Source organism: Tachypleus tridentatus, chromosome 13, assembly GCF_004210375.1.
Source record: "Tachypleus tridentatus isolate NWPU-2018 chromosome 13, ASM421037v1, whole genome shotgun sequence".
NCBI lineage: Eukaryota > Metazoa > Arthropoda > Merostomata > Xiphosura > Limulidae > Tachypleus > Tachypleus tridentatus.
In genome coordinates this window covers 81,307,183-81,331,775 of record NC_134837.1, presented here as the reverse complement: position 1 = coordinate 81,331,775, position 24,593 = coordinate 81,307,183, and the positions used below count along the sequence as shown (strand labels likewise).

Genomic DNA, 24,593 nt, shown 5'->3' with positions numbered 1-24,593 from the left:
TTTATCATACTTTAAAACAATTATGTTTCTTTAATCAGAGTATAAAAGGTACATGTAAGAATAAATTCTACACTAACTATTTATTTATTTAGATATTTGGAAATTAATATACCACATGCTATGGGAATTCAGCCTTAGCAATTTTGTGCAAGCTATCATACAGGCATATTCAAACTAAAATAGTCATATCAAATACAATATTCAGCTTTCTAACTTGTGTTAAAAACAGTGCCATTTTGAACACTATGCAGAAACTAACTATTCTTATAATGCACTTTTAAATATTTCAAGCCAGAATATTCCATGTTTCAATCTGTGTAATTCATTACTAGTTTACAAGCCACTATTTGCAAAACATTTGTCATATTTTTCATGCACACCATTTAAGATACTTGTATACAGATGTTATGTATTAGACCAATAAATTATAGACTATTTAAAAAAAAAATTTTTACATGGTTAGACAAACAAACTCATGTAGACACAACTATTTAATAAAACTATGAGTAAAGTCAACAATAAAGTAAATTAGTGTATTTATAATAGCATACAGAGAATGAAACAGTTATGAGCATTTTGTGTTCAACATCATGACATGGCTTTACAAGTTGAAACAAAGAAACTCACACACACACAAAAGAGTAAAACCTATAGTAAAGAAAAAAGTAACTGAAAAGTTTGTAGCAGTCTGAAATAAACAGAAACTAAATTATTGCAAAATTGTAATGAAGAAAAACTTAGCAGAATATGCAGAAACATCTGAATGTGTTCACAAAGTAATAAGCATATAGTTTTGAACAAACTGCACATGTATTTTGGACCTATACAAATTGAAAGAGAATATTGAAATTGTATTCAGTGTAATGTTCATTTTCTTAGTGTTGTTTGTGTGTAATACTTTGTAAAAATAACAAGTATAAAGTTGAAATTAAAGCCAGTCATCATGTGATGAAAAATTACATGGTATCATCATGTACCATACTCGTTGCATTGAAAAGTTTGACAAAATAAAAGACAAGTAACGTAATCCTGAACTTAAAAACCAACATGCAATCCAGACTCCTTGGATAAAAGCATTTCTAACAATATGAAATTTGTAGAGCTTGATCAAGAAATTTGGAAGAAAGGTTCCAGACAAGTACAATCATATACTTTATACAGATTACAAACCAGATGTATCCATAACTGCTGGTTCTGATGTTTTCTCTTCAGTAGCACACATAAATGTAGTAGATGTGGTTGTAGTAGACACAGTTTCTGTGTTGGATAAATCTGGTTTAGCTAATGTTGTGTTTGAAACCACAGCAGATGTCACTGAACTGTTTGTTGTCAGAACTGAAGTTAATGTCTGTATATTGGACACAGCTAATTCACTGTTTTCTGAAGATGACTGTTGGTTAAACAACACTGAAGTGGAAGGTGTCTCATGTTGTGGAACAGTTCCTACTGTGGATGACACTATAGGAGCTAACTGCATGTTTGATATTTCTGAGTGGTCTTTTGACGAGTTTTTCACTTCTGATGGGACTGCTTCTGAGGTGTCCATAGGCTGAGAGGTTTCAGACAATGACTGACCAGAACCTGTAAAACAAAAGGTAGCAATAATTATTATTTTTATGTAGTAATTTTTATGTATTACAAGTCTAAACTGAAAACTAAATAAATGATCACATTTACTTGTTTGACACATTGTGTTTCATAGGTTTACAATGGAAAAATTAATGGTAAGTGCAACATAGCTGATTACTGACAATTAGAACTTTAGACAGTAACCAACATTCTGATAATTGTTTCATAACATAATCTAGCACAACAATCAACAAGGATAACATTCTTATTACCTGAAAATATATTTCAGACACTCACCTCTATGCACAACAAAGAGCTGTTACTTCCCACCAAGCAGTGAAAATTTTGGAGCATAAGCTTTGAATGAAGATCCCACCCCAAAACATATTAACATGTCATGTGCCAATCTACAGCCTCCCACAAGTAAGTAGGGCAATATATCCTGCATATGCAGTAAAGCTCATGATCACTAGCATTGGAAAAAAGGCTTATTCTTAACATGGCAAAAATAAATATCAGAAATTGTTGTCTATCAAAATACATTTTCATGTAATGAAGGTTAACTTCAGAAATGTATAATCATCTTTCTGCACAAGAAAGAGCAAGAGTACTACATAGAGAAAGAAATGAAAAAGATGAGTTCCTTTATCAAATCACAACACCAGCATCACTCACTGGAAGACTGACCTTTTACAGGGAATATTCTTTGTTCTATAGGTGTGTATGCAACAAAGTGAGTATAGATTTCTGAAAGATTTTTCTATATGCTTATTCTAGTAGCAATAAGATAATTTCAATCTCAAAAAAATAAAACAATGAACAAACTGAGACAACTTTGATGAAATAATATATCACATTTTAGTTCAATCAAGTTACAAACACAACTTTTAATGGTTTTAAAAATTTATCATAAGGAAAGTAACATTAAGTATACACATCTTGTTAAGGGATACCTTTAAGAAAAATAAAAATATAAAATGAAACCTGACATTCTTAGTGTTAATATTATATACCAAAACACTAAAGGAAACTTAGAATCACAAAATATTAATTTTATTCTATATATTCAAAAGCAAAAGGAATATTTTCAAGGTGTTTTTTTTTTTTTGTATTTACAGCAAAGCTACTAAGGCTACCTGTTGTCATCAATACTCTACTATACACACTAAAGGATTAATTGTCACTCTTGTAACACATCCATAGCTCACTGGCACCAAAATCCTGAGGATATGAATGAAAAAGTTTTAATATACTCTTGTTACTTCATAAATAGAAGACTAGCTAAGTTGAAGCTTTTTCCACTGACTTCTTGGTCACAAAGTAACCATATGAGAATTTTAAAATTTCTGCTGATATTATCAGTTATAAGCTTTGGACATTTTTTTTCAAAATAAGAAATTAAAGTTCATGGCTAATTTGTTTTTGATGTGACTTACTTGACAAGAATATTTTTTAATCGAAACATTATTATTTCAAGTTTTCAACAAATGTCAGCCCAAGCACAGTATGTCCTCATATCCCCTATTTATTTATAAGCCTAACATTTGTTACTAAATAAGTTATAAAATATGAAACTGGCAAATGTCACACCAAGTTCTGAAATGGGGTATTTTATGGAATGCAAATATATCAGCCTTATCTTAGAATCTTCAGAACCAGTCTAATATTCTCTAAATATTTATCATTTGCTCCAAGTCATCTACCTGAAAACATTATAACACAATTTAGCAACTTAGGTTTCATTAAACTGCTTGTACCATCTTCATCTTTTACGTATTAATTAGCTGTTTATGCATTTGTATATAATAGATATCTAAGCTTAATGTTTATCTGGAAAGATTATGTACATATAAAAATTTCATATTATTTTTATATAGAATTACAATTATACAGATATACAATTCAAAGATAAAAATAAATTAAAACATGCAATCTCAAAGCTATATGATTACAATTCACATAATCAAAAGAAGACACAACCACTGTCAGGTGAAATTATAGTTGCAATTATGTTTTTTATAATAACAAATGAAAAACAAACACTTAGTACTCTATATACTAATTCAATTTGGTAGAAAACTATGTTGTCAAAAACAGTGCTAAACTGCAGGTCAAAATTAATTATTCTATTTCAGGAGGGTTAACAATATTTTCAAACAAAAGTCTAGCAAAGTTACAACTTTGAAAGGAAAAACAGCGAAAAATAGTTTCTTTTCCTTATTACCAAACCATAAAATCTCGCATTCTTTTTCTGAAAAATGTATGTATATTACAATTCATTCTCTTATTGCTATGTTAAAAAACAAATTATCTGCTTTGTTTTGTCAAGTGTTACATAAACACAACAGCCAAGAATGGGTCTAACCTAAGCTTTCTGCACTAGCCTGTGTAGTGGAGTCAACTTCCATCTCAGTTTCAGAACTTTCTTGAGAGACTGCCATGGAGATTTTAGCCTCCTGTGAGGCAATATTTGTTTCTGTTGAGCCTACAGCTGGCTCTTCTGGATCATCTGCACACATCTGGGCAGGTGGCATTACCCTGGTTGCTCTAAAGTGAGCTGTGACTGTATACTTCCTTGTGTTTCAGAATCAGTAGGTTTCTGTACTGTGATGGTAAGATAAAGAATAATATTATGTATGTGTAGGTAGTCTTAAAAAAGAAAATAAAGTTTCAAAACATTTTTAAAGGAATCTGAAATGCCTACCTAAAATGTCATTTTTTTCAATACAGCCTACTTAAGTAAAAAAAAATTGCAAGTTGCATGAAGATGATTATTCAGCATTTATCATTCTTAAGTAACTGACTAATTGATAAAAATAATGTCTGGACAAGATTTTGAAAAAGGTGGGTTGTGGTGATGAGTAAGCTCTGTTCATTGTATATAAACTGGTAATTAAAACATACACATTGTAAAAATAAAGTTAATAAGTCAATGTTGACAACCAAAAGAAATGTAAAAAAACACACACTAGATGTTTCAGTATTAATCTAGCTAAAAAACTAGTAAACGTTCACACAAGATCATAATTAATCAATGGCCCCCATTATCTATATGCTATTAGCTTGAGATGGTTAAAATCAGTTACTAATGTACTAAACAGTTTGAAGTGAATTGAATGTCACATTTTGCTTGTAATTAAGAACTGTAAGCAAAGAATTATTTACAGATGTTAAAATAGAAGTTACAGTTTGCAAAAATTTGTAGCTAGTTACATCTGGCACAAACATCAACTTTCAAATATTGTACTGAATAGTTCTGGGAATAAACATAAAACAATCTATGTAAAAAGAACTTTGAAGTTGAACTGTCAATAAACATTAAAAGATGGATGGGGTGGGGGGGGGGACCTTTCTTCCTGGACTTTGCCCAGACTTAAGGACAAATCAAATGTTGGAACCAGTTGAATTAGATATATAATAACCACCCTAACTCCACAGATTATAACTTTTGGTTAGTACCACATACACAATACATTTTAATTCTGGTTTGCTTTAAGAGGAGGAAGTAAAAATTTGTCAACATCAATGATTTAAGTTGCTAAGATTACTGATTCAGTTTTGGTTTACTTGAATGTTTTACTTAAAATGAGCATTACTTTGCTTGTTCCCTATATCTTAGTAACTTGTGTATTTTACTTTCCCAAGAGTTCACTGCCTCAACAAAAACTATTTATCAAGTGACAGCAAAACCTTAATTCAGTTTTAATACTGTAAAATATACACTATGCCCAGGTACAGAGAATATAACTTCCAATGTAGTCATCCCCACTGTTGTATACTCAACATCAACACTACTCACGTTTTTTGCCTGTGGTAAGTGTAATGAGAAACAAAATAAAAGTTTTTGAAGGTAGCATTTCAAGGTGTACCTTACATGATAATTATAAATTTTGTATCATGCTAAATGTTTAATTGTAATCAGTTCTGTATATTAACTATTTCTCCCATGAAAAAGCCATTTCTCCAGACCTTATACCCTTGTTGTGAAACACATCTCCAAAGACAAATGTATCTCTTACTCCTTTCGTAACAAAAATAGACAGAAAAGAACATGTCTGCATCAAGTTTTGTGTGAAAAATGGTAAAGAAGGAACAGAAATTCTTGAAATGTTAAGAACTGCCTTTGGTGATGACTGCTTAAGTCATTAAGGCCATTGTTTATCAGTGGATAAAACACTTCCAAGATGGCCAGAAATAGATCAAAGATGATCCACGTTCTGGGCAACTGTCAACAATGTCCACTGATGGTAAAGATAAAATAAGATAAAAGAAAAAAACTCTAAGCGATTGACGATTAACTATCTGCGAAATTGCTGATGAACTGGACATTTCCTTGGGGTCATGTCAAGTGGTTTTAACTGAAAAACTCTGCATGGATCTTCATCATGACAATGCACCTACACACACTGCTGCACTGCTCAAGAATTTTTGGCAGAAAAAAAACATTCCTGTGATACCAAACCCCCCGTATTCTTCCGATCTTACCCCATGTGGTTTTTTTTCTGTTCTCAATCATAAAAATGAAGATGAAAGATCAAAATATTTGATGACATTCCAACCATCCATAATAATGTGAAAGCAGAACTTAGTTGCATAACAATTGAAGACTTCCAGCATTGCTTCTGAAAATGGCAGGAACATTGGAACAAGGGTGTATCAGCTGGGGGAAGATTACTTTGAAAGGGAAAGCATATAATACTGATGTATGTACATTAATCTTCAGAATAAATGTCTTAGAACTTTTCGATCACACTTTGCATGCGTGCATGTGTACTACCCAACTAGTGAAAAAGTGTAGTTAAGTAGGCAGGTGAAATAGTGCTAACAAATCAGCTTCCCGATAGGAGGAGAGATATTTGAGCAACAGCTTTTTGATAAAATCAAAGAAACAAACAATTTGAACCACTTGAAATATAGATCAGCTTTGGATATACTGCAATTTTTAACCATATCAAGAACTAAAGAAATGTAAATTTAAGTTTACAAACAAAGAAAATAAATTGTTTCTTAAGAGTTGTTATGCAGGTAAATTAATATAAAGAATTACATATGGAATTTCCTCTGCATTAAAACACTTTTATTTGCAAGCTTTTAGGTCTCTTACCAAAGAGTCATTCCATGTCAAATCATCCAGATTTTGGAAACTTTTCCAGGTAACCCCCCTCAGAATGCCTTGAAAACATTCATATGTGGTTCATCTACCCATATAATGAAAAACTGCCAAAGATTAGATCAATATCTCTAATAGTTTCTGATTTACAGCCCTGTAAAAGTTAATTATTTTTTTGTTATTTTTGGCAAATTCATTTTCAGGCAACTTTGGCTGATTAAAGCTGAAAGAGTAATGGTGGTAGAAGGCTGACAATTGCTACACTGACTGAATTCATCTCACAGAATTTAGAGATGGTCTCATACCAAGTTTATTTCTCTCAGGATTTTCATAGCGAGGCTGTAAAATCACCTGAAAACCCAAAATCGTAAAAAAAAAACATTGGTTTATTTGATAAGCCATAGCTCTAAGACTTAATATGATACAAAGCTGAATTTGTAAAAGTATTTAGTTGCATGCAACTTTTTATGATTTAGCTAAAAATAGCTCTACTTCAGACCACAGTTTGACCATGTCAGCAGTTATTCAGCCTTTTCAGATTTTTACCATATATTCTTGAATTTCTGAATATGATCTACAAAAAAAATCAGGATGGTGTTCAACCTACTTTTTGAGTTATAATTTTTTAAATTACCCTCTGACCATACGTTGTTTACTTGAAAAAACAAACTTTAATTCAGGTGTGTTACCATGTGCAAATATATCCATACAATTTTGAAATAATTTATGAAACCCATTGAAATATTCAAATCAGTCTTTACCATATATTCTTACATTTCTGAACATGATCTTTAAAAAAATCAAGGTTGTGAAAAATAATAAATTATCAAATTTTAAGTCTCTGATATGTACCATTGGGCAAAGGACCATATTCAGAGCATTCAGTTCTTTCTTGTCAATCAGGAATCAGTCCTGCAGAATTGTGTAAAGTTTGATCTACTTGAGTGCTATGAAAAGTGCAAAACTGTGGCAGGTATTAGGTCACATCATAGCTTTATTCCCCACTCTACCAACAAATTGTATATGTGAAGGATATCAGATGATGATGTGTACACAGTTGTAACTGTTGGTAGTAGCAGTGAAAGTGATGCTGCAGCAGCTCAAATAGAGTCTAATGATAATTATCAGCCAGGGAAATATGTGGCATACATATACGATCATGAACGGTAGGTGGGAAACATAAAAAATAAATCAGATGAACATTCCAATGTGTTGGTGTCATTTATAAATTTATAAAGAAATCAAGAAACGAACTGTTCTCATGGCCTGCAAGGTCACGTAAAGATGAAAGCTGGATTCCTTTCCAACATATTCTTTGTCTGATAAGTGCACCTACAATGCAAAGCAGTAGTGCTTGCCACTATGTTCTAAGTCAAAGTGATCTCAACATAATCACACTGGAATTTCAGAAATTTATTCAAGCTGTCTGAACAAAGCAATGTTTATTTGATGTTGTAAAGGCTAATTTATCGCCAAAGAAGTTTTTGAAACATTTCACTGTCACGATTATTTCAGTTTGGTGTGACTATTATCTTTCTCAGTTATCCCCTGTTGTAGCACTGTGCTTTTTGTATCTGATTTACCTTTGTATTTATTATATTATGAATCTTAAACTCAGCCATATCTGCATAACTGTAATGCATACACAATATATTTGCACTGCCATGTGATCTAACTAGTTATGTTAATAAACTTGTTCAGAAATGAATTAATTCTTTCTTGTTTCTTACAACTTCATTATTTAACATTGTGAAAGGCTGGTTAGAATATTTAAGCAGAATTCATAAAATTCTGACAGGTATTTTTCAAAATTGTATGGATATACGAGGGCTGTTCAAAAAATGTGCGGACTGTTTGAATTGCGCGGCTCCAGTTAGTTCCAGGGGAATCTGCTTGGTGTTGCTAGGTTTGCACAGATCAGCTGATTATGACACCATTTCCCGATTGCAGATATCTTCATTTGTGTATTAGCTACGCGGTTTTAAGTGAAGTGCGATTTTTTCGTTTGGCGGATTTCAGAATGAATGACCTGAAGGAGCAACGACTTGCTGTGAAATTTTGTGTTAAACTTGGAAAATCTGCGACTGAAACTTTTGCTATGCTTAACACGGCTTACGGTGATGTTGCTATGAAGTGTACGGCATGTTTCAAGTGGCATGAACGTTTTAAGGATGGTCGACAGTCCATTGAAGATGATGAGCGTCCTGGACGCCCTTCCACGTCAACTGACGACCCACACATTGACAAAATCAACATCCTGGTGCGGGCAAATCGACGTCTGACTGTCAGGGAGCTTGCTGAAGAGTGTGGGATATCAGTTGGATCTTGTTACAAGATTTTGACAGATAAATTGAAGATGTACCGCATTGGTGCAAAATTCAGCCCTCAGAACTCATGAGTTTTTGGCCAAACACTCGATCACTGTTCTTCCCCACCCCCCCTACTCACCTGACCTTGCTCCTTACGATTTTTTCTTGTTCCCCAAACTCAAAAGACCCTTGAAAGGTAGAAGATTTTAGACGATTCCCGAGATTAAGGGAAATGCGACGAAGGAGCTGGAGGACATTACAAAAGAAGTGTACCAGGACTGTTTCAACAAGTGGAAACACCGTTGGGATAAGTGTGTGAGTTGGGCAGGAGAGTACTTTGAAGGGGTCCCAGATCTGTAACTTCTAAATAAAGTACATTTTGTTTTATGATGTCAGTCTGCATATTTTTTGAACAGACCTCGTATTTGCACACAGTAACACACCTGAATTGAAGTTTGTTTTTCAAGTAAACAACATATGGTCAGAGGATACTTTAAAAAACTGTAACTCAAAAAGTAGGTTGAACACCATTCTGATTTTTTTTGTAGATCATATTCACAGATGTAAGAATATATATTAAACATCTGAATAGGCTGAATAACTGGTGACATGGTCAAACTATGGCATGAAGTAGGGCTATTTTTTAGCTAAATCATAAAAAGTTGCATGCAACTAAATTTTTTTACAGGAGATCTAATACACTTTTAATTACAACAATTGCTAATTTATCAACTGATATGTTATTGGAAATCAGATAAAAAATTCAGCTTTGTATCATGTTAAGTCTTAGAGCTATGGCTTAATAAATATACCAATGTTTTTTACAACTTTGGGTTTTTAGGTGATTTTACAGCCTCACTATGAAAATCCTGAGAGAGATAAACTTTGAGACCATTTCTGAATTCTGTGAGAATAATTCAGTCAGTGTAGCAAAGTTCAACCTTCTGCCACCATTACTCTTACAGCTTTAAATAAATTTGCTCGAAAATGAATTTGCCAAAAAAAAAAAAAAAAAAAAAAAAATTAACTAAATTTTACAGAGCTGTAAATCAGAAACTATTAGAGATATTGATCTAATCTTTGGCAGTCTTTCATTATATGGGTAGATGAGCACATGTGAAGTTTTTCAATGCATTCTGTGGAGATCACCTGCAACCCCCCTGGATGATTTGACATGGAATGACCCCAAAGTCTTCATCAGGTAAAATGTATTGAGTGATCAAACAAATTTTTAATTATAATCAAATCTCTATACACTTTAAAAAATAACAGATATGCAGTTCTTGACAAAACTTTAATTTGAAGCATCAGAACAACAGCACTGTGAAATAAAAACAATGAACACTATAGATATTTTGTGAATTTTCTTTTGAATATTTGTTGACATATACACTAAATAATTTAATATCATTAATATCATAATGCTGGAGTATCATTTGTATTATTAATGTTCAATTGTCAGTCTGAATTTAACCCTTTGACTGTGGTTATTTTAAATGGCAAGGAATAGTTGTAAGCCACATACAGTTTACAGCACACTCAGCATTCAGCTGCCAGAGGCCAACAACATGACCATCCTACATGGTGAATCAGTAAACTTGTTTGCTTACTTTCAAACCACTGTATGTAAATGTCCCAAAGATGCAAGGTCAACCTAGTGAAATGTAATATATTTATATACTTCTTACTTCCAATAAACTCAAAGTTTATGCCATTCAAGCTGTTAATGTTTAAAGTTTTAGTGATTTATCTGTTCACTGCACGTATATACTTTTGCCATGGATAAATTAGAATTTTGAATGTATAGTTTGAACAGATTAAATGAAAAATATGTCAGGACACTCTTGAACCAAATTTTCATTTTTAAGGACACAATTTACTATTTTAACAGTACTTGAGGTCCATCGAAATGAAATATGTTCTGTTGTACTTTATAAAAAAATACAGCAACACTTATATAAAACATTCTACTAAATACATGAGCTTTGAAAAAAGTCTATGAAACAAGCCATTACAAGTAATCTTACATTTGGCTGTATTATTGAAAAAATATATAGCATTAGCACGAATGAATTCTTAATGTAGTCCTCCAAGTATACTTTAACTCTTCCAACATTCAGTTTAATAATTAATAAGGTGTTGGATCTTTCTACAAAATACTAAACTTTGACTAAAGCTAGAAATTCTCTAGCATGTAATTAAAACCAAGAAACATTCACTGAACATGTTATTTCAACTTGCTAGTAGGTCAGCAACTTAACTTTTATACATTTGGCTGTCAAACACATCATATCAACCAAGCAGAGATTCAAACTTGTATTGTTGCACCATTAACAATTTTATATATCTTGTGTTATCATATAAATTTGTACGTTTGTTTTAAATATTTTCTCAAGTTATTACCACAATTACACCCTTGTGCACATTAATTGAAACAAGGCGGAAAATTACGATTTTTTTTAATTTTTTGCGTTTTATTTCTGAGAATCCAAAAATTACTCACAAATTAATACATGATATGCCCGCCTTTATTTTTCAAAAGATCATTAATCCACTTTGGCATCGAGTCCACAAGTAGACTGCAATCTTTACTAATTTTTGGATCTCAGTACCACACCTCAATTATGGCCTCAATTAGCTCATCTTTCAGTACAATCTTTTCCCCGAAGTCTTTTTTTACAAATCGCCCAAAGATTTTCAATAGGATTTAAGTTCAGAGAGTTTCAAGGCCAATCCAGCACCTTTATTCACGTTGTAGTCATAAAATTCTTCACAATTTTCAATTCTGAAACGACTCTTCTCTGCAAAACTTCGATGTACTGTGGTCCTTGCATCACACCTTCAACAATATGTAAGCCTCCGACGCCATAGTAGCTGAAAAAGCCCCAAAACATCTTCTTCAAGGGATGTTTTACGAAGTGATTAAGGTGAGATTCTCGAAATTTCTCACCTGGAGATCTGCGAACATGCAGACTTCTTTAACCGTCTATGAAGAAATGAGTCTTGTCACTGAATAACACCTTCCTCCATTGTTCTTGCATCTGGTTCTTGTATTTCAGACCCCATTGATACTGTTTTTTCTTCATGGAGTTGGTAAGAAGTTGTTTTTTGACTGGTCTCTTTGCCTTTCTAACGTAATTTTGAATGACGTAATATTCCTCAAACTTTCATCATATATCCCAAAAACAGATCGACCATACTGCAAAACACAGCTAATGATGCCGTCTGCGTGAAAAATGAGTATTAAAGGAAATCAGTGGGTCCAGTGATGCTGAAAATATTGTAAAATGACTATTTGTTTCAATTAATTTGCACAAGGGTGTATAACTACTAACATAAAACTTTATGAAGAACTGGAAACATTTTGGATCAATAAAACATTCACATTTCAACATGATGTTCAGCCTGCAAGTTTACTTTCATAATAAAACATACATTCTTAAATGGTATTTAACATTATTTGCTCTCAATTTTATATGTTGCTAAGGGCACTGTTACTTACAATAGCTATCACAGGGTATGACAATTAAGAATTTTATTCATTTAGATGGCAGAAAACAGTTTTATAATAAGTCGTAAAAACAGAGTAATACTAAAAAATATATTTAATTACAGATGTTTAAAAATTGCTTCCAATTCCATCATAAGAGTTAAAACGTCAAAGTTAGTTTAGGTTCTTTTGCAAAAACCACCAATTTTCCAGGATTTTCAGTACCAAAACACTGGTTTTCAAACTTCCATGACTTTCCATAATTTTCATTGCTTGTGGAAACCCTGTGAATGATACAATTTTGTAAACGTACATTCAATGGTCTCCTCTTTAATCTTAGGGTTTGATATGGAATGTGGATTGTAAGAACCTTATTACAGATAATAACCTAAAGCACCATTTGTACAAAATTATTCGTGTTCCAAATAATAGTGCAGGGCAGAATGATATTGTAGGATAAAAAATTCAGATGTTAAATTTAATGATTTTCTATATCAAAACAAGAAATTTAATTATATGTCTTTTGATAAAATTTATTCTCTTAATCCTGTCATTCTGTAAGCAAATTTTTGTTGGAGTTTTTCAAAATGACATGATAGTCATTCATCTACCCCTGTTGAATCCATCTTTGAGAAAACTGTAACTTGTCCTTTCTATCAACTGGTTCTTTCTTGGTGTCTAGCAACTGTTAATAGTTTTGTGTACTGTACTTTAAACATCTTCACTAGCACTGTTCAACTCTCCATTTTTTGAAAAGGTCCCTTACTACAGTATATGACACGTGAATAACCAATCAAATTAGGAACTCACGTCTACGAACCAGTCACGTTTCATTTCTTAAGCGTTATGCTTCCTACCACCACCCTATTCTATAAACTGCTTTGTTTTTTTGGCTACATGACATTTGTACAGGTCTCCTAAACCTTTCATCACATGAACTTATCTTTCATAACATGAAATACTTTACTTACTGCCTCACATAGGAATCCCTCTGTTGGATTTTATTTTACTTTTTTTTGCTATCGGCCTCAGTTGTGTTAAGATAAAACAGCATTATCATCATACTTTGGTTTATACTTTGCACATAGCTCTGCCACTTTCTCCATGACATCTAACATGTATTTACTGGATAAACCATTATTAGTTGTGTTTACAGTACTGGGGGGCTAGAAGACTAGAAAAAGTGAAAAGGGAACCAAGTAAAATTCCATCTGAAAATAAAACCCAGCAGTTTGTATGTGGGCTTACTGAGTGCATTGCATTCATTTACAATATAAAAAAACTTTTGTACCTATATTTACAAAACCTATATCAGTTATGACTGTTAAAAATTTTGTTCGTTTTACAGACTAGATCTGTAAAGGAAAATGTGGGAACAAGTAATTATAAATAAACTGTGCAAACCAAGTTCATTGGGCTCAAGGTAGGCTGATAATTGTTCTTTTTTCCAGTCTAATGCCAAAGATTTAAATCTTTAACAAGTGTAGAAGAGTGATCATAAACTGAGAATAGTTAAACCTTAGCATAATGAATACTCATTGCGTGTAGATGGCCTAACAAGCCAGAGATTTCTACTAAGACATGAGAGAAATACAATGCATAGAGAGGATGTGTAAGCTTAGCTGATCATATATAGAACTAAGCATACACTTCAAAAACTATTAGCAGTTTTTTGTGAACTGCAAAAATAAAATATTGTGCAGACCAAAATAAGCATTGTGCATAGCAGAAAATTTTTATAAAATTAAAGATCACAAAAATATGATAATTTGGTGCATAATAATATCAATGGTTTCCAAAACTTGACAGACATTTGATTATCTCTTATGCACTGGACATGGTTGAAAGGCCATGCCATCTTATTTGTTGACTTGCATTCAAAAGTTTATTGACCTACTATTCTATGAATTCATGTCAATAAGTTTGAAATCAAATTGTAGATTATAATGCAAACTTTAATATTATATACAAGTTAATTTGTTAATTTAACAGTAAATATAAAGAGAACATTTAAATATAGATTTTAGTGAGTCACATGGTATGTTCAATACAGCACTTCTTAAAATTAGATGTTTATGATGTCAAAATACTAAGTACAGTTTCGTACAAATTAGGAACTCAAATTACCAATATCATCAAGCGAGAATATGAAATTTGAACCTCATATCTTTTTATTTTGCTGAAATATGGCTTATGTACTAAATCATACACAGTGCCCCCCTGTTCAACTGTTTCCATATTTTGAAACAGTTCCTTATATACTCCTACTACAGAGTAGGACAGGAATAACCAATCAACAGCTTAGAATGTCCACAGAGTGGTTTTCTCAGCTATTTTAAGCTGTTGAAAAGCAATCACATTCTTTAGATCCAAGATTTCATGCGTCTTTAGTCTACTTGAAGTTTCATATTTTTTTAATATCAAAATACATCTTAGTTACTAAACTTAATAAATTATAGTAGAATTCTATGGTATCAGTGTAGTTATTTATGATTTTTTAATTATTCAACTGTACATGTATAAAACCTAAAAAAAAATTGATCTACATGTGCGCAATTTTAAAAGACTGTGCAACATATGTCCAACAACCAAGCATAAAGGTTGTACTGAGAAAATAATTGTCTATTTTACTCCTTGGTTTATTGTTCTCTATTTTAAAAAAATTGGCTAAATAATTTATTTCTAAATAGCAATATACTATATATATAATAATTGAAATGTAACTATATTACAAAATATTAGTCCTCTAAAACACAACCAAGACAGGGAAGACTAAAGGTCAGTTTTATATTATTAGATACTGACCTGAGTGCACGTGGATCACATCAGTACAAGTCACGTAATGTTAGGTACACATGACTGGAGAATTGGTATAATAATAATAAATATATATATGTAAATATACAGCATCATGAAACACAAGCTACTTACAATAAACATCTGTATTTTTGTGTTATAATATATAGTCATTCTAGCACGAAAAACAATTTCCTTTCTTTTTTTTAAATGGTGGATACAAGGTTGATCAAGTGACAGACCCCACATAGTTAAAGTTTAGAAAATAGCATGAAATATGAAGTTTTGTTAAAAACAAATGTTTTAAGTGTATTGAGAAGGTTTTACAGTTTATGCAAATAATGAGATTTCTGGAAATAGAATTTTTAATCGTGACATGAAATCAATTTGCACTCAAGACTCGTAATGATGCAGACTATTTTCACAAACAAATCTTTAGTAAAAATATTCAATTAAAAATCTGATATTTTGTGTACAAAATACTTGTAATCTCTACTAAAGGTCTACCAAATTTTGTGAAGATACAAATGCTATATCAAAAGTTATAGTGCAAACACTTAATGTGTACAAATGTATAGAACTTGTGTATATTATATTGAGCCCATAGCAAAAGGGTTAGTTATGGTAAATATCTTATAGCAAACATTGAAACAGCATAATTCAAAACTACACTTAAATATCAGTTTTTGTGTTATATGGTATGCTGAATGCAGTATTGGGTCAAATTATGTGTGTGTGATGTCCAAAAACAAACTATATACTTTCTTACAAATTCGGTACTTCAATTACAAATATTGATTGGTTAGAATATAAAATAAGAACCTCCTATCTTTTCTATTTTTTGAGATATTAATATATTAATTGAATTAACCAAGGTGCCCATGGCTACCTCTTCTATTTTTTAAAATTCTTGTTTACGTAAACCAACTTTGGCCAATGGCATGCATAACCAATTTTGAAAGCTCAGAATGCCCCCTTATTAGTTTTCTCAGCTTCTTTGAATTAGTTGTCAGCAAACTCATTTCTTCACACTAGATTCCAAGAAGGCAAGACATTACAGAGCTTGAACTTTTCTTTTTTTTAAGACCCAAATATAACCTAGTTATTAAACTTGATAAACTATTATAGTGGAATTCTGTGGTATTAATATAATAAATGTTTTTTTTTGTTATATCAAAATGTATAAAGCCTTTAAACATTTTTTTTCACATTTTTCCATATGCAAAAGTTGATAACACTTGGCAAGTTATTTCTTGCAGCAAACAAGTACAAAGTTTGCTATACTTTATTTCTTGTTGCATGTTTTAAAAAAAATAATTGAAATATAAGAATTTATTTGTAAATAGTAATAGCATATATTATATTATAAACAAAACATAACTTGTATATACATATGTGAAATATGAAAAATTTCTGATGTATAAAAGAATTTTTACTCTAAAAATCAAATTTACTTTGCATGTTGGATAGTCAACATTTGAAAAGCAAAGAAAGGCAAGAGAAAAACATTACTTAAAATCTTAAACCTTAAAGAAACATGATATTTTATGAAAAAAAATCCAAAAATTTTCCAATAATCTGAAAATGTTTGTGAATATACATTTACTAAATTAAATGATATGGCATAAAAACTATAACAAGCACAAAATGGTAATGAAGCCAGTCCCTTGAAGGAAGCCCATGCTGAGACAATTAAAGCAAAGACTATTTTGCTGTAATAAATATCTACACTCAAATAATAACATTCAAACTAATATACAACTTCACCATCAACAGACTGCTTCAAGTCATAACAAGTCCTGACATAAAAGTAACAAATTCAACACAACCATTACTGAATACAGAGTCCAATAGTATATTAAATATCCCGAAGACGTTAGATCTAGCACACATTCACTACAACTAATACAGACAAAAAGATTTACTCTTATAACCATGAGTATTAATTCTTATGAAACTCTACCAATTTTTATCCAAATAACTAAAACTAAGGACAGCCTATTTTTTGTTTATGTATTAAAAGATAATTATGGTATTGATATTTGTATAGAATCTCAAATGTGTACTCAATAGGTAGTTCCTTAATTTTAGTTAGTCTAAACATATTTAAACAATGATATAAAGTACCTGAACTATCACCAGTTGAAACTTCTTTAGGTGTAGTATTATCTTTAATTTCACTTGCTGGTATATTTTGATCCTTTTCACTATCTGCAAGAGATAGCTTATCATCAGTGCACTCTTTTTCCTCGCCACAGTGTTTACCATCGGTACACTCCTTTTCCTCGCCACAGTGTTTACCATCGGTACATTCTTTTTCCTCACCACAGTGTTTTCCATCGGTACAGTCTTTTTCCTCGCCACAGTGTTTTCCATCGGTACAGTCTTTTTCCTCGCCACAGTGTTTTCCATCGGTACAGTCTTTTTCCTCGCCACAATGTAAACCATCGGTACAGTCTTTATCCTCGCCACAATGTAAACCATCGGAACAGTCTTTATCCTCGCCACAATGTAAACCATCGGTACAGTCTTTTTCCTCGCCACAATGTAAACCATCGGTACAGTCTTTTTCCTCGCCACAATGTAAACCATCGGTACAGTCTTTTTCCTCGCCACAATGTAAACCATCGGTACAGTCTTTTTCCTCACCACAATGTAAACCATCGGTACAGTCTTTTTCTTCACCACAATGTAAACCATCGGTACAGTCTTTTTCTTCACCACAATGTAAACCATCGGTACAGTCTTTTTTCTTCACCACAATGTAAACCATCGGTACAGTCTTTTTCTTCACCACAATGTAAACCATCGGTACAGTCTTTTTCTTCACCACAATGTAAACCATCGGTACAGTCTTTTTCTTCACCACAATGTAAACCATCGGTACAGTCTTTTTCTTCACCACAATGTAAACCATCGGTACAGTCTTTTTCTTCACCACTGGGATTTTCTGTGTTTTCATTTCTTTCACCACAGTGAATACCATCAGAACAATCATTTGCCCCATCAGTACAAGACTGATGACCTTCATCACAGTGCTGACTATCTGTACAAGACAACTGGACATATCCTTCTCCATTGATAATGTTTATACCATCAGTCTGTAATTTTGCTCTAGATTCAAGAGAATTCACAAGTCCATCACCACCTTGAGTGTAATGAACTTCAAAAGATTCTGATGTATCCATTTCCTAAAAAAATATTTGAAAACATTAATATGCATATATCAATGACGTCAGAAAAACATGTAGGTTCAAGAAGTTTTAATACAAAACTTAAAACCCTATGACCTGAACACACATCAATACACACACATACAAGCAAATAAAAATAAGAACAGAACTATGTATGTTAATTTCACATGTCATCTTGAAGAGAAATAGAAGATTTGTATGTATATGACTTTTTACTAATACCTAAATGGCATCTTTGCATTTTTTAAAACTCATTATGTACATAATTTTCGTACTTTACAAGGAAACACACACAAACTTGTTCAATATACTGAAGTTGTGAAAGTGAAAAACAGTCACCATAATCAACTGATGCAACAGTCTACAGTAGGTTTTAAAGTATTAAATTTAAAGCTTTGGTGTTTGTATTTTCAAATATTAGATGAAAAATATACCATACATGTTTTGCAAATGTTTACAATTGTATGTTTTTTGTCTCTCTCTCTATAATAAATAAACAAAGTAAATTATAAGTAGTAAATATACTACAATAAGTTTTCTTCGTACATTAGGTCGGCTAAAGTATGGTAAAAAGTTCTAATTTCTTTCTACACACAAATTGTTAATGAAGTCAAACATATACAATCATTGTGAAAAACTATACTACAATATCACTAATTTTCTTTATATGTTTTTATTTCATTAATTAAGATTTAATACTTTCATTCCATAATTCTTTTGGTTTTAAATCAAAGTATAACTTATGTTTATACAAAACTAATTGTATTCATTTAAAAAAAGAAAACTTGTTACATCTTACTTACATAAGTACTTTTATACTTCAATACCACCACGATACAAAGTACTTGTGTAACTATACACAACTTTATAAGCATAGCGATGAAGAAAGAGCAGAAGTGATTAAGTAATATGTTAAATTTCATTATACGTTGAAGAATGTAGCATATAAAATCACAATTTTAATTTGGTAATTTTTATACAAGCTTCCAACTTTTTGGCCATCAGTGGTTCTGTTTAGTTTAGCTTTATATTAGCTTACAACCTCTCATATAATAGCAAATGCTGGTTTTTTTATTCTTCTCAAAATCATATCTAAATATATATTGTATGAACATGTTTCCTGAATGTTTATTCTTTTTCTGTTATTTCACAAAAAACATTTTTTGTGTGTATTTGGTCATCTCCTATAAGTTCATTGATTATAATTTCTACGTGCATATTTTTACCTCACGTTTAAAATCTTGTTCTTGATAAAGCCTTACAGAATAAATCCTGAAAAAAAGAAGTAATTCTTGATGAAATATTTCTAATGTGGTCAACTATCTGACCCTGTGATTGCAATTAATTTTATGATGAAGAACAAACACATGTAGGCATACGTTTTCATAAAGAAAGACTTGTACATTTTTTGAGACAAGTTATAAAAATTTCTTACCCAAGATGAAAAAATCAACAATTAAGTAATGCAGTGCCATGTACTGGGTTTAAAATATATCTGAATTGTTTTCAAAGCATACAGTCATTGGTGTTTATTATATAACATGATATTTTTGCTGATTTAATTTATAACTGTATTCTTATTTTCTCAAATAATCAATCAACTTGCTGTAAATATGATAGTGTGCATATAACAATAAAAACAAATTAGCATAAAAACCCTGACTAGACTGAGGCTTGATTCTGAAACACTCACAATAGTCCAGTGCTATAACTTCTGTGACATCAAGTTTCTTACAATCATGAGTTAACAAATAATTTAAATCACTAATGTAAATTATCATAATGATGTGTTTTTTTTATAACATTGTAACATTTTGCTCTAAACATGAGTTAATAATTAAAAAAAAAGTTATTAAAAGTCCCCACTAAACTGCAATTTGAACTTGAGACTTCTGCTTGAGATAAACCACCCAGCCAGCTTGGATGTTACAAAGAGTCGAGCATTATTGACAAAGGGAGGAATATAAACAGAAAGTGACTTTTATGTGCAAAGATACTGGCAGTTACACAGCACTTCCCAACTCCTTACTTCCCATGTACAAGGTACAAGAAAGCTCCAACTATCAACAAACTGGTATAAAAATAATTACCTCCTGTCCCGTTATATGCGACATTGTTGACTGGTCAAGTGTGCCCAATGAATCGACAGTTTCCATAGGTAAAGAGGAGTGTTGTGGAGGCATCTCTACTGTTGATGTTCCTGTACCAGACACAAGACTTGCTATAAGTTGAGCTGCCTGGGTGGGATCAAGACCTGATACAGGAAGAGAAATATCTAACAGTCACACAAAATAAGCTCTTGTCAGATAGATATTCTATCTGTATTAGATTTTCCTGTAAACAAATGTTTTTATCACATGAGGTAAGTATACCAATGAATTACATCTTTATCTCTCTTTTTAACTACCTTAAAAATCAAGAAAGTTATACAACAACAAAAAACAAACATGAGAATAAAAAAATAATAGTAAAATTTTATGCAAATACAAAAACACGTTACAGAAGTTTCAGTCTGTACCAACCTTTGTACAAAGACATCAAATGATCAGTGTAAAAAATCAAGTATATTAACCAGTTATTACAATAATCTAAAACGAGTTAACAGAAATTGATTGACTGATTGATTTAGTGTTTTATGGCACAAAGCAGCTAGGCTATCTGCACCAAACATCCAGTAAAAAGGCAAAAATAAATTAAATGTAGTAAAATACATAAAAGGAAATGAAGGTAAAACAAAACATCATTGGAAAACAGAAAAAGCATAAAACCAATGTTGACACCTAGTCTACGATGTTACGAGAGAAAGCAGAGTAAGAGAAGTTGTAAAGGACTTTCTCTAGCAAAATGGTAATGATCATAGCCCGCCAGGAAGACTAACAGGTAAGTACAAGAACCACCGTCAGTCACCTAAAGTTGGTCTTTCCAGTCCTGGTTCCAGGTTATGTGTCATTATGGCCAGTACCAAAAGGTAAAGTAAGGAAAGTGTTAAAAGACATGCAGCAAAATTGTAATAACAACTCGCCAGGATGACTAACAGGTAGTTCAAACAGCAGCGTTAGTCACCTGGAGTAAACATAAATGAAAGATTTAGATTATTAAATGGGTCAGTGACCTCATAATGTGTTGTTTATGCATACTAAAGCTAGAACAACAACATCAATACAGTCTAGCATATGGAGTAGTTTAAAACTGTTCAGTAGAGTACTTCAATGTATTTTGGAATGATATTTTAACATGTCCCTCATGACCCAAGGGGCGTCTTTGCACTACAATATATAAAATGTTAAAAGTTCAATTCAGAGACTCTCAAAGAGAGTGGTTTTGTTTGTATCTTTTCAAGATAAGTTTCTATTTGTTAATTGATAAATATTTAAGTGAAATACAGCATCCTCAAGTCTCCATACAAGCTAAAACAAAGGTCTTTCCTCTGGAACTGAAATCAGTATATATAAATAAAACCATATTCTAAGCATCATTAATTAAGCAACTGCCAACTGTTTTATGCTTCTGTTATCATTGTTTTATGTTTAGCTTCCAATTTAGATATGAGTGATTTCAGCTGTGATTTGATAAGGAAGGTTGAAACATGATGATAGTCAGCAGTAGGAAGAGCAGACAAGAACACTTTGAAAGCAGTTACAGGCATAATATTGAATTTGTCTTGTTGCACAATATCTACCAAGGTGGTTCTAAACATTTGCTTTTTGTGCTTGCAACATGCTGACAGACATCAGTCACTTTACCACTTCAAATCACTTTTCGTAGCCACAACATTAACACAGAGAGAAACTTTCTTTTTAGCCAATAATAATGTCCCAAATATTTCAGTTTTTCTTAATTTGAACTGGATTGGGTAGTTTGTTTTTATTTCAACAAAAATGTCTGCCACTGACTCATGAGGGACCTTGTTAAAATGAAAGATTTAGAAGTGACTGATTCAAGACTAAAATGAAATGCAGACTTTTGCACTTATTTACTAACCTTGGATTGGAATAACTATTCTTGTCAACACAATCTCATTACAATCTTTACACTCAATCTTCAAAAGACACTTCAGGTATACAAGTGTTCAAGAACTACTTGTCATTATAATCATGCAAAAAATTAACAAAATATTGTGCAATTACATATTAAAATCACCATAATTCTGTTACGATGTTTTGTAATATATACATTTGATATCCTTGTATGCACAAGTTTTTGACTGATTGTGGCATTATTTTGTAAATAGTTAACATACAAGTTATTATGGAAGTTTAATTATCTTCTTTAGGATGAAAGAAGATACACATTTCCTCACATCAAAATACATTAATTTTTTTTTTAAATGATTTTATAAACGTTTCAACACTTTGTGCCAAGTGTCATGCATGTAGATATAAATCCTCAAGACAACTTTTGTAAAGATGAACAAAGATGAATTGGAAATGTTCACAATACACTCTCTGAAAGTTAATACCAGCTACATGCATATGCATCTTCTTATAACACAAGAAAACTAAAGAATTAATTTCAGTAGAATGAGAAAAGTTACCAGCTGCTGTAAGTGTTTTCTGGTCTACTATGTCACCAGCACCTTCAAGTGTTTCTGGAAGTTGGGTTACTGTTGGTGAGGTACTGCCAGCTGTAGGAGCTGATACTATCATAACTTTAGTTGCATTTCCACTAGCTGAAACTGGAAGCCCACTTAAAGCCTTGTTAAAAATGAAAATTAAAGTATCAAGGGTTTACAGAAGAGAAGACAAAAGAAAAAAAACAGTATCAATACAAAATAACCTCTGAAATTAATAATAAGTAGACAACAAAAATAGTGTTTTTTATATAAAACATGTCTTATGCAAAGGTTGATAGTCAAAATGGAAGATTAAATATACCTTCCACATATACTAATTTTTTTTACAACAAAAGTTTGATGTAAAAACAAACTTATGCTTTTAAACTGCCATACTAAAACACAATTTACACTAACAGCAATTTATTTTGGCAAACATGTCTTACAAATAAACTTTTGTTTGTTGGACTTCTAATGTTTGTTGTTGAACCTTCTCTGTGAGGACAGGTAAAAGTGTGAAAGCCAACTTTTTATAGTTACCTTTAAAAATTAATTCAATTACTTTATTATCAATAATAAATCTAGTTACAAGGTCAGTCAAGTGGACCATATGTATATAGTGTTAGGGTGGATAAAATAACACTTTTAACAAGAAAAAACAACCTTATTATAATTATTTTGGAGGTTTTAACATTTATGCAAATGAAATTTGACAACTGCTGCAAGATAAAAGTGTTTAAATTTTGATATAATCATGTATTCATGCAAGCCAGAGTTACACTCTAAATCCATCAATTCACAGACAAATCTTTAATAAAATACTTCTTTAAAAATTCTAATTATTTGTGTGCAAAGAACTTAAAACATCTTCTAAAAGCTTGCCAAATTTTGTGAAGATAATCTTAATATATTAACCCTCTTTCCCTGGGTATCCTTTACAGCACATGACAAAGGTTTTAAGTGTCTTGCATTCAAAATTTTATTATATTACTTCTTTTATCTTATACCAGTTAATATAGCATACAGCAATAGCAAGTAACCCATATTTTAATACTATACAAGTATTAAGTTCTTAATTTTATAAGAAAATATTTGAAGAAATCCTGAATTTCCCCTAGTGTGACTCATGTGGCATTATTTCTAGGTATCTTATCTCTATTTTATCCATCACCTCCCAAAAAGCTATGCAATTAAATGTAAACTAGTTTAGTTCCCACAGAAATCATGAAAGCTAACTTGGATGCATTTGTAACAGCTTTTGTCATACACTCAGAAAAATTACATTTGTTAAAGGGAATTGTCTGCGTTTTGCATGTTATTAGTCTATGTTCTTTTGTGCAGTGTTTAATTAAATAAAAAGTATTTAATGCACTACTACCATAAGTTATCAACAAGAAGGATTAACAATAATTGATAGTCGAAAGCAAAAAACAATTACTTGGGTAAACACTTTATTTCTAGTTTTTGTTTTTATCTTCATAAAAGTAACTAAAATGTAAAAATAGATATTTGTTTTAATTAGTGGTTGGATTAACTAAAATACACAATAATAATTATATAATAAAAATGTTTC

General features: G+C 31.5%; 1 protein-coding gene across 1 annotated transcript in view; it reads right to left on the bottom strand.

Annotated features, from left to right (window-relative positions):
- Window positions 1-24,593, bottom strand: part of LOC143236197 (host cell factor 1-like) — a 73,879-nt gene that overhangs the window by 9,904 nt on the left and 39,382 nt on the right. The window contains 8 exon segments of the mRNA XM_076474489.1: window positions 1,171-1,581; window positions 3,935-4,139; window positions 6,962-7,030; window positions 12,704-12,762; window positions 17,402-18,029; window positions 18,031-18,465; window positions 20,559-20,722; window positions 23,003-23,162. Of these exon segments, the coding sequence (XP_076330604.1) occupies window positions 1,171-1,581; window positions 3,935-4,139; window positions 6,962-7,030; window positions 12,704-12,762; window positions 17,402-18,029; window positions 18,031-18,465; window positions 20,559-20,722; window positions 23,003-23,162 (2,131 nt within the window).